The sequence below is a fragment of the Coregonus clupeaformis genome, chromosome 39, assembly GCF_020615455.1.
Source record: "Coregonus clupeaformis isolate EN_2021a chromosome 39, ASM2061545v1, whole genome shotgun sequence".
Taxonomy (NCBI): domain Eukaryota; kingdom Metazoa; phylum Chordata; class Actinopteri; order Salmoniformes; family Salmonidae; genus Coregonus; species Coregonus clupeaformis.
The window spans coordinates 16,728,069-16,740,412 of record NC_059230.1 but is presented as its reverse complement, the minus strand read 5'-3'; the positions used below and the strand labels follow the sequence as shown (position 1 = coordinate 16,740,412).

At 45.8% G+C, this 12,344-nt stretch overlaps 1 protein-coding gene across 1 annotated transcript in view; it reads right to left on the bottom strand.

Annotated features, from left to right (window-relative positions):
* LOC121554253 (B-cell scaffold protein with ankyrin repeats-like) overlaps positions 1-12,344 on the bottom strand; it is a 32,111-nt gene that overhangs the window by 1,786 nt on the left and 17,981 nt on the right. The window contains exons 8-12 of the mRNA XM_041867724.2: positions 5,220-5,283; positions 4,646-4,876; positions 2,142-2,204; positions 1,729-1,910; positions 981-1,044 (exon numbers count right to left, since the gene is read on the bottom strand). Of these exons, the coding sequence (XP_041723658.2) occupies positions 981-1,044; positions 1,729-1,910; positions 2,142-2,204; positions 4,646-4,876; positions 5,220-5,283 (604 nt within the window). The remainder of the gene's footprint in view (positions 1-980; positions 1,045-1,728; positions 1,911-2,141; positions 2,205-4,645; positions 4,877-5,219; positions 5,284-12,344) is intronic.

The window sequence follows — 12,344 nt, the reverse complement described above, 5'->3', positions numbered from 1 at the left end:
GACTAATCACCATCATCAAGTTGAGCTGTGGGAATTACAACTACAAACTCTTTCTATTACAAAGGGTGGTGTCATTTGATGTGTGCCCAATGGGACTTCAATTAGAAGTGTAAGGACTGCACAATCTTCTGCAGAACTTGCAGAAACATATCTAATGCAGGTGGCCTTCATAGCTCTTGCATAATATTGTAACTCAGGCCACGAACAGTTAACTAGCTAGCTTGCCAACTAGCTTACCTAAGCAACTGTTTGTGTCAAAATTATGTCTAACGGCTTATGTAAACTATAAGTCAAGGTAACGATCCTATACAGTATCTGTCCCCCAAGTGGGGATTGCTTTGGCAATCTTTGCTCTTCTCATCAAAAAAGGAGATCTGTTTGGAACGTTACAGTCAGAATGATGTATACACTGAGAATACCAAACATTAGGAACACCTTCCTAATATTGAGTTAACCCGCCCCCCCCCCCCGCCCCCCTCTCCTTTGACCAAAGAACAGCCTCAATTCGTCAGGGCATGGACTTTACAAGGTGTTGAAAGCGTTCCACAGGGATGCTGGCCCATGTTGACTCAAATGCTTCCCAGTTGTGTCAAGTTGGTTGGATGTCCTTTGGGTGGTGGACCATTCTTGATACACACAGGAAACTATTGAGCGTGAAAAACCCATCAGCGTTGCAGTTCTTGACACAAACCGGTGCGCCTGGCACCTACTACCATACCCCGTTCAAAGGCACTTAAATATTTTGTCTTGCCCATCCACCCTCTGAATGGTACACATACACAATCCATATCTCAATTGTCTCAAGGCTTAAAAATCCTTCTTTAACCTGTCTCCTCCCCTGCATATACACTGATTGAAGTTGATCGAACAAGTGACATCAATAAGGGATCATAGCTTTCACCTGGATTCACCTGGTCAGTCCGTCATGGAAAGAGCAGGTGTTTTTAATGTTTTGTATACTCAGTGTAGAAAACGGTTACCATAGACACTTTCATCGTCCTCTCTGTTGTTGATGATACTCGCCCTCAGCTGGCGTAGTTTCTCCTGTGGAGTTACAATCCATTAGATACAGCAACCATGTAATAATACAACAAGGCATGGTTAAGCAATAAGGCACCTCGAGGGGGTGTGGTATATTGCCAATATACCACGGCTAAGGGCTGTATCCAGGCACTCCGCTTCGTGTCGTGCTTAAGAACAGCCCATAGCCATGGTATACTGGCCATATACCGCAAACCCAAGGTGCCTTATTGATATTATAAACTGGTCACCAACATAAATAGAACAGTAAACAAGTTGTTTTGCATCATACTGTGGTATATTGTCTGATATACACACAGCTGAAATGCTGTTTTAGCCAATTAGCATCCAGGACCCAAACTACCCGGTTTATAATACACAACATAACACATGCCACATACTCATTAATGAGTAGTGTTCAAAGCCCTGTCACCTGTCATGTTCACAGTTCAGTTTGCACTCTCTCTAGAGGCATGCTAGCTTGATGTATGATAGCACAAACAGACTGACTTTCAGGCTAAGGCATGCCCACTTTGGGAAGAGCCAATAGTTCCAGTCTTGTATTCTGTTGTTGTTGACATCTGTCAGCAGGAACTTGGCCCACTGTGTATGATGATGTCATATTATTGAGTCTACATTTTATGGTTGATGGCACTACTCCTAATGAGAATGGTCTTAAAACACAGACTAATTTCCCCACAATATTACCTGTTGAATGGCGTCCATTCCTTTCTGGACCCTCTGCCAGTCACTAAACCTCTCCAGAGCCTCGTCCATACTGAGAGACCCGCTCTTCACCTTCTCCTGTAGCTCAATCAGCTGCTCCAGCCCAGGTGGCTGGTTGGGCACAAACGTGTCATATGTGGAGGAGATCACGTCTCGCCCGCGTGCTACAGAATAACAGAATGGCAGGGAGATTTAAATCAACCCCTTTCCACCAGATGTACAGTAACAAATCCTTTTCCAGTTTGACAGAACTTGTCAATGGACTATACTTATGGAATGATAGTGCCATTAAAATGATTGAATCAACATTGCTCCATATACTTTGCATCACTGACCTATTCAACCGTAAATGCAGACCTACAGAAATATACTTTATGACTGTTGCCTGGCCTTACCTTGCTTAGTGGGTAGAGAATACAGTGTTTCAGTATCACTCTGTGACATCTTCTTCTGGAACACTGCAAAACACACGCTGTCATCAGAGACAATACAGACGTGATGAACTGACACTACAAATGCTAATGATGTGTTTTTTCCCCTCTGCCCTTAATGAGTCTACTATTTCATGCCATTCCACAAGATGGCGTCATTTACAAACAAATAGCACAGAGGTAGACTAGTGAATGTACACAAATAGGCTGCACAACTGCATATATGTACAAACTGATACATTATAATATTTACTCTAAAGTGAATGACAGAGTAAAATTCGTACTAGTATGTACTATGTACATTTTATTTTCGATAAAATAGCCTTCTTCCAAGGTTTGGTAGAAGACATACAGATCCGTGAAGCTGAATTGAATCCAACTGAAGGATACACTCAATGCTATCGATTGGCTAGTAAGTACTTAGAATGATATGTTGCTTTATTTAGCTGAGGGAGCCACTTCTCTGCACTTATGGTGTTGACAGGGTGATGGATAATGGAGCCTATTTAGGGTTCTGGCCCAGTCATCTCCTCAGATTTCAAAGCTTAATTTCCCTCCTGAAGATATACCCACCCACTTGTACACACAAGCATACCCACAAGTCCTGTACCCACTAACACACTCATAGGTTACAACTGAAATGGTACCCCATTTCCTATGTTGTGCACTTCTTTAGATAATAGGTTGCCATTTCAGATGCAGACACTCCCTCATACACTAATTATCCTTCCTCCACATACTGACTACAATAATCTTACCAGTCAGAACGGCAGGTAAAAAACTAAACTTCTGTCCATTACTTCTAGCTGTGCAGTGCACTCAAGCACTAGGCAAAGTCCCTAATCCTCCACTCCAACCCTCCTCCAGTTTCTTTAAGTCAGGCATTTCTTTAAAGAGATTCTCCGGTACTGTTGTATACTTTTTTTGTATACAGTAGATCTGAAAGTAGCCCTCACGAGCCAAAAGTGGTCCCCAAAAATTGCGTACTACATCACATATGTGCACCACGTCATCTCTCTCTCTCACTCAAATGCGAGGGGCTACAGTTAATTGGCTAGAACTCAAATTGCTAGGGAGCTGGCCCACGTGGGAGAAAATGTAGGGTAAATGGCACTGCACAGCTTCAAGAAAACAGGCACTTTCAAACGAGAGATTTCGTGGCTAATTGAGGTAATTCTGCTCATAGATTATGCATATATGAACTACACATTGACACATCCTGCCCAAAGCCGGAGGTTTAAAAAAGTACCGGAGCATGTCTTTAAGTCACTGTGATGCATTCACTAGTGGGGGGAGGCAATATGATCAGTGCATGGTTGAAAGACTCCACTGTATTAATGCTTGGAAATCTCTGGATTCCCCTACGCGTTCTCTCCCATGCTCTGTTGTCTCATGTCGGGGGACATGAACGATGGAAAACACGTGTAATGACCGATGCTGCTGGCTTGACCCGAGAATGGCCCAGATTGGTTGCAGAATGTGGCCCAGGCACAGTAGTTGGGCTTCTGTTATTGAGACATTTGTGATGCAGTGTAATCTGCTTTTGCTAGGCTTCAGGTTCTATGGGCAGGGCTGAAAGCTCGGGGAGAAGTGGTGGTTCACACAATAACATCACATTCATTACCAAGATAAATACTTTTGGGCCCGTTATACTGCAGATTGGCAGTTAGTGTTGCTTATGGAATTGCATGTTTTCAAAAGTCATCAAGTAGGACAGATAACCCTTATAATTGATCGGAGGACCAGCCACGACCTGACTCCCTTACAGTGCACAACAAAGACTAATGACCAAGACATAACATTTCCTCCTGTCCAACCCCAACCAAGTTATCACCTTTCCCACAAAGCACTGAGAGAGTTTAGGATCCAGTCCACAGTTCAAAGAGAGGGAAAAGAGAACTGGAATGAAAGGCAATGTCTTTTTGGCAGACAAGAAAGAAAGAAATCAAGAAAACATAAATTATTTATAAACCCTTAATATCAGTAGCTTCATCCTCTTGTATTATTTACACAGCTCAAATTGAACATTTAAGAATCCCATGCCAGCGAATCTGGATCTGTGTATTTGTAACAGTCAGTTCTGTCTTTGTCTTAGCGGTCCTCACATGCTAGTTTCACATCTGCTACATATTCCCCTGTTGGTTGAGGAAATATTTAGTGCATATCATCAGACTCAACTGTCTGGGACTAGCAACCAACTTCCCTTGAAGTTTACAAAAACAATGTGTTGCATTGCACTGGCACCTGATGAGATCTTCTATCACTCATGCGCAATACTCACCAGTCACAGCATAAACATACCAGCAACCCAAGGTCAAGTTCAATAGGGCACAATGTAGTTCAACGTTTTGAAACGGAAAAAGACAATGATCGTTCTCATTGGACAAGTTAATGTAGGACCTTCTCTATCTCAATCCGTTTTCTCCTGTTTCGTGCCTGTTGAACACAACCCAGAGGTCTAGTCCTACCTTGAGCTATAAAGGGGGTGCTGTCCTCTTTGACAGGGGTGGTCTCGGGCCGGGGCGTGGGCGCTGGTGGTCTGTTAGCAATAACAACGGCGCCGCTGGAGGTCAAGATGGTGTCATAGTCTTCATCATTTACACCCAGCGGGGCGTACAGGTCCTCCTCATCCTCATCATCCCCCACCTCCTCCCCCTCTCCATGCTCCTCTATCTGAGTGTCTGGAGCACTGGGATTCCCTATAAGATATTCATAAATGATATTCATACATAACATGGGGTTGAGTACTACTGCTAGAGAAACAATAGCTGCATGAGTCAGGGTCAAGTACAAACCACCCAGTATGGTGCATCACATTTTCATAAAATGACATCCACTGAATGTTGTTGCGGATTCCCGCTTTCCATTATGGCAATCGTAATGTCACCGTTAATCAGAAACCGCATTATAGTCAGTCACCGACCCCCTACTAGGATCACTATTATCTATTGAATTAACAATATGAAACAAAGATAGCCTGCCACACATTGAGCTGGTCAAACAATCCAATATTGTATTGTTCACCATTGTTCCTCCACTCACCTGCTGTGCACATCATCTCATAGACACTGGTGTCATCACTGTCCTTGCCCACGGTGAACATATTCTGTAACGACAGACCATAGACACTGATTACTACACTCTGCCTGCATTGCATTACAACACAGGTTTCAATGTCATGGAACTCCTTGTATAAAGACACTTTGTTATGAAAAAAACAGTTAAATAGTCAAATGTCACCCCCGTTCTTCTGTAAGCTCCTCCAGATTCTACTCTACTGTTGACAGTAACGTAGAGTACAATATGCATTTCCCCTCTGTTGTTACTTTGTGTGTCCTGATACATTATGAAATGCCATGCTTGTTTGATGAGAGAGCCAAAACAAACATCCCCAAGAGGATTCAATACAGTAAACTGAGCTAGGAATACCAGGCTGTTGCTCGTGGCCCTCTGCCCAATAACATACTCAGTGCCAGAGGGGTAATCAGAATAATCAAGCGATCACAGATAATCTACCCCTATCCATTCAAACATATCATTTAGTGGGGATTCAAGGCTCAGCGTTTGATAGGGGTTGACCGTTTAGACTGTGGTAACCAGTAGAGGTGCTATTGACAGAACGCACTTCAGACAAGATGCTTATTTTTCCAGCTCACAAGTTATCGTTTTATTTTCTCAAGATTGAACAGGGAAAAGACTAGGACTAGATAATAACAATTACAACGGGGAAAACGTATTTCATGTTTGACCTGAAATCAATGCACATCTTCTAAAGACCTACTGTAACACATCTGATTCAAATAGTCAATGTCAATCCTGAGGACCATGATTGGTTCATCTTTTCAACATGTGTGTTTGTATTGTGGTGGAAGTAAAACCGTCACAACCAGTATAGTAGCTCTCCAAGACCAGAGACTAATTGTTGTGCAAACGATCTGAATCATACTAGTACCGATACAGAATTATAAATGTTTTATGATTAACATGGAAAGCCATAACACAAAAATGGTGCAGTTCCTAAGCAACACAGCCACTCCATTGCAATATTACACTTCTTGATATTGCATATTATGTATTCTCTGTTATGAATATATTAATTCAAGAATAACAGGAAGCTCAAGAGATAGTTGACAAAACAAGCTAATTAAACATGAACAATCTATAGAGAATTGAAAAAAGTATACTTTGATGTTGGACAGTAGCGAAACATTATGTTTTCACTTGAAGTCTCTAGTATTGAGGAGTTATTGAAACGCTTTGATCCGTGAACAGATATCTTATTTAGATATGTGTTTTTGGAGAAGGCACTAGAGCTAGCTGTTTGATATCATGCCATTGTTGCTTGTTGACTAGGGAAACTTCACTCGAACACTGAGTACTTTGAATAAGATGTATAAAATGGCCTTCACTGTCCTTGCTATACAGATCATGACCAATATTAACTTTAATAGGTCATGTGTTAGCAGCGCTGGCAGCAATGTTGCCTGTTGAACACAAGCTGAAAGAACCACAGTCAGTCCCTAACGAAGACAGGATGACCGTTTCATTCAAATTCTATACAAATCCTGTACAAATCCTGGAGTCTGACCGTTCGCTTATGCAAATCAACTTGGCATGCAAAAGCAACACAGACCCAATGAAGGGGAAATACAAGACTTCTACTGCAATTTGACCGTCAACATGGTACACATCAGCGGAGTGCCTGGAGGATGTGCGTTTAAAAGAAAAAATCATTACTGCTTCCTCTGTAGGACAAGTCTATATAATCAGTGTGTCATTCCTCTCATTGAGTCCACATTAACGTATAATAGGAGTACATGGGCCAGCTAACTGACAATTGTGGATGCACAGCTTTAATTCATTGTTTTAAAGTTCCACTAAGCCAGCTAAATGCCTCTTTCACTGTAGCCTACCACTAAGACGTGTGTTTTTTCTAGCATTACATTGTTATTGATTATTGTATTGTTGGGTTTTGAGTTTGTAAGAAAGGCATTTCACTTTACTTGTGCATGTGACATTAAAACTTGAAAGACAAATACATTGACTGGAGAACAAAATCTCCTCGATGTTCAGTAGGCCTGGGCCATATTGGCCTCCTAATGTAGTCCATTTCTGCAAGTCACGAGTCTGTGTTATTCCGCTGAGTTAAAGACCTTTGCTCATCACATAAGCGTGGTTTCGAGAACCACCTCAGTTACACTTGGGCAATTCCTTCTCAGAAATATAATAATCTAGCATGCTGTGCAACTATAAACACTTAAGTATGAATACATTGTTTCATTTAGGAAGAAAGGCCTCAAAAGGATATGATTAAACAGTGATTATATTGTAATATTACAAATAGAAAGTCGTTACAGTTGGAGCTACTAACAATCTCTGTGGTAATGTTTGTTTCTCATCTCCCTAACCGACAGTTCACAGCTCATTACCGCTGGAGAAGTGTGGTGCCTTGGAGACCGGCGGTGCCAGATCAACAGGGATAGTTAAGTGGGCCCTGTGAGTGTTACGGCCGTATTCAGGGACAGAGGGGCCATTCGTCTTGACTGTATTGACAGACAACCTCTTGTCCCCCCAAAGCACTAATACATCATAGCTTGATTAATTGGCAGAGGGAGGGGCTGACACATGGATAGGGGTAATGAAACCACTATGCTAACTGAGCTTGGTCCACCCCGTAACAGCCCTTGGTCAGCTGAAATACACTGACCTTTTTACATACATTTCCTGAAATGTTTCATTATACAGTACATCAGAGGTTTCCACAGCAACCAGGAGCAGCCCATAGAATAGAATTTAAATCAAATGATGTATTACTCAACAAAAAAAAAATATGTAAGGGATAATCAACGAGGGGCTATGCATTCTATGGAAAAGAATTAGCGACGTGGAAGGTGTGTTCCACGACGTTCTAGCGGAGTGGAACTAACCTTCCACGGAGTTGCATTATTTTCCAGAGAATGCATACAGCCCCCAAGTTGATTAACCCTTTTATACCATAGCTATAATTGTGTGTATTTGCCGCTAGAAATGTGCTCATTTGCAGGTAGAAATGCTTTGGCTTAAAGGGCATTCTAGAGCGTGCATTATTTCCCTATTACGCACGGTATATCAGCACAGTAGAATTCAATGGCTATAGTTCATTCTTACATGTTCTATGTTTGAGCTGCTTTAGAAAACATTATTGGCATTGTTGAATTCGATTTTCATAATAGCAAGTTAGGACTGATGGTTTGGTTAACTAAATTAGCAAGTCTGTTCTGTTTGGCTACCAAGGCAACTACTGTAGCTTGTAAACTTGCTAGCTAGTGTACTTCAGTGCATGTTGAACACATTTATACCGGCAAATGAACACATTTCCAGCAGCAAATTATAGCCATGGTATAAAAGGGATAATCAACTCGGGGCTCTATGCATTATCCGGAAAATAATGCAACTCAGTGGAAGGTCACCTTCCAAGTTGTTCATTATTTCCCATAGAACGCATAGCCCCTCGTTGATTATCCCTTACATAATGCACACTCTAGTATGCCCTTCAAGCCAATCAGAAATGAGTATTCAACAATGCCATGGTATAATACACTGAGTGTAGAAAACATTAAGAGCACCCCCCTCTTGCCCTCAGAACAGCCTCAATTCGTCGGTGCATGGACTCTACAAGGTGTCGAAAGCATTCCACAGGGATGCTGGCCCATGTTGACTCCAATGCTTCCCAAAGTTGTGTCAAGTTGGTGGACCATTCTTGATACACACGGGAAACTGTTGAGCGTGAAAAACTCAGCGGCGTTGCAGTTCTTGACACAAACCGGTGCGCCTGGCACCTACTACCATACCCCGTTCAAAGGCACTTCAATTGTTTGTCTTGCCCATTTACTCTCTGAATGGCACACATACACAATCCATGTCTCAATTGTCTCAAGGCTTAAAAATCCTTCTTTAACCTGTCTCCTCCCCTTCATCTGCCTTACCTCCATAACTTGCTACATTTGCACACACTGTATATATATGTATTTCTGTTGTATTTTTGACTTTGTTTTGTTTTACCCCATATGTAACTCTGTGTTGTTGTTTTTATCGCACTGCTTTGCTTTATCTTGGCCAGGTCGCAGTTGTAAATGAGAACTTGTTCTCAACTGGTTTACCTGGTTAAATAAAGGTTAAATAAAAATAAAAATCTACACCGATTGAAGTGGATTTACCAAGTGACATCAATGAGGGATCATAGCAGTCTGTCATGGAAAGAGCAGATGTTCTTAATGTTTTGTATACTCAATGTATGGTATATTATGATTGACTATTTACTAGGTTCCGGTTGTAGAATTCATCAGGGGGAAACATGATGGTTTGACATCTTATTACACACACCTGTAGGCTACACCATGGATTATACTGGCATTTATGAGTGGATTTCAGTTCATTTTAATTAATTATGTGGAAAAAGACCAAGGAACCACCGTTCTTGCCAGTGCGTAACGATTCGGCAAAAAACATGGCTGCCAGTGGCTTACGGAATTCCGGGTATTCCCAAGGGAGTGACCTCTGTTGGACACCCATGCCCTCCTCTTCCTCCGTCCCGCCGTCAGTTTTCCCAAAACACATCAGAGACACAGTGAGTTTTTCAACTCGCTGGAGCAATCCGATCAGGGCGATCAGCGTTGGCTCTATCTGCAATCTCTCGCAATTAGAAGAGTTGCCAGAGGATAATACACGTTCCTCAGCTGTTGTAGTGTCTAAGTCTCCCATTGGGGAATCCGCTGCTCTGTTTGGACACATGGAGAGAAGCAGCTACGCTCCTGGAAGGAATCCGGTATTTACTAGACTAGTGTTGGTAGACAAGGATAAGGCTAGGGTATGTAGAGGGCAAGGCTGTTTCCTAGTACCGCTTAAGTTCAGGAGAGGGTGGCAATTTACAGTTTCAATCAACCCCTACTATAATAGCGTACATGTAACTATCATTGTTATTGTCACGATCGTCGTTAAGAGAGGAGGACCAAGGCGCAGCGTGATGAACGAACATGTTTATTTATCATTAGCGATAAACACGGACAGTAAACAAAAACAACAAACGACTCGTAACGTCCTAGGTAACTTAGACCAACACGGAACAAGAACCCACAAACACAAAGGGAAAAACAGACAGTATAAATATGGCTCCCAATCAGAGACAACCAGCCACAGCTGACACTCGTTGCCTCTGATTGGGAGTCACTCAGGCCAACATAGAAATAAACACAACTAGAACTCCCAACATAGAAATATAACACATAGAAAGAACACACCCTGGCTCAACATATAGAGTCCCAGAGCCAGGATGTTACAGTACCCCCCCCCTAAAGGCGCGGACTGCGACCGCGCCTCAACTAGAGCAAAACAGGGGAGGGCTGGGTGGGCATTCCTCCTCGGCGGCGGTTCTGGCTCCGGCCTTGCCCACCACCCTCCAATAAACCCCCCATAGCGCCCCTGGTCCGGTCTGGCCCCGCTGGCTGGAGCTGAACTGGACGTAGCAGGAGCGGTTAGCTTCAGCTCCGTAGTGGAGCAGTTGACCGGTACCTTACCAGGCACCGGTGACCCAGGCACGGGTTGTGCTGGACTGACGACGCCGCACCCCTGGCTTGGTGCGTGGAGCCGGAACGGGCCGGACCGGGCTGACGCGCTCGCATACCTGGCTTGGTGCGTGGAGTAGGAACGGGCCGAACCGGGCTGACGCACTCGCACCCCCTGGCTTGGTGCGTGAGTAGGAACGGGCCGGACCGGGCTGACGATGCGCACCCCTGGCTTGGTGCGTGAGTAGGAACAGGCCAGACCGGGCTGGCGACGCACACCGTAGGCTTGGTGCGAGGAGCAGGGACAGGCCGGACCGGGCTGACGATGCGCACCCCTGGCTTGGTGCGTGGAGTAGGAACAGGCCGGACCGGGCTGGCGACGCACACCGTAGGCTTGGTGCGAGGAGCAGGGACAGGCCGGACCGGGCTGGCGACGCACACCGTAGGCTTGGTGCGTGGAGCAGGGACAGGCCGGACCGGGCTGGCGACGCACACCGTAGGCTTGGTGCGAGGAGCAGGGACAGGCCGGGCCGGGCTGGCGACGCACACCGTAGGCTTGGTGCGAGGAGTAGGAACAGGCCGGACCGGGCTGGCGACGCACACCGTAGGCTTGGTGCGAGGAGCAGGGACAGGCCGGACCGGGCTGGCGACGCACACCGTAGGCTTGGTGCGAGGAGCAGGAACAGGCCGGACCGGGCTGGCGACGCACACCGTAGGCTTGGTGCGAGGAGCAGGGACAGACCGGGCTGGCGACGCACACCGTAGGCTTGGTGCGAGGAGCAGGGACAGGCCGGACCGGGCTGGCGACGCACACCGTAGGCTTGGTGCGAGGAGCAGGGACAGGCCGGACCGGGCTGGCGACGCACACCGTAGGCTTGGTGCGAGGAGCAGGGACAGGCCGGGCCGGGCTGTGGAGACGGATAGGAGACCTGGAGTGAAGAGCTGCCACAACCCGTCCTGGCTGAATGCCTACCTTCACACACTCTGTGTGAGGCATCAGCACAGGACGTACAGGGCTGTGTACCCGTACTGGCATAACAGCATGTGACACTGGTGCAGGATATCCGGGACCGCGGAGAGGCATTGGAGACCACGAGCGTTGAGCCGGCACACTCCGTCCTGGCTGCATACCCACCTTCGCACGACACGTGCGGGGTGCTCGCACAGGACGTACAGGACTATGCCGGACCACTCGTGGCACAGAACGCCGCTCCGCATACCGCGGAACCTGCCCAGTCCCATGCTGCCATGCCTGAGTACGGGAAGTTGGTTCCGCTCTCCATCCAGGCTCCGCCAACCTGCCTTCTGGCCCCCCAAACCCGGTGGCCTCCTCTCCAAATCGCCCTGTGGCAGCCTCCTGCTGCCCAGCCGCCCATGCCGTGTGCCCCCCCCTAAAAAATTTTTTGGGTTGCCTCTCGTCCGTCCGACGATGACACTGCTGACGCCGCTGCTCCTCTCTCGCCAGGGCCTTAATCCGAGCCCATGGCCCTTTGCCCCCGAGCATGTCCTCCCAGGACCACGATTTGCCCACCTGGGCCATCGCCAGCCTCTCCATCTCCTTTCCCGGCGCTTCCTCCCATGTCCAGTCTGCCTGCTCCTGGACACGCTGCTTGGTCCTTGTATGGTG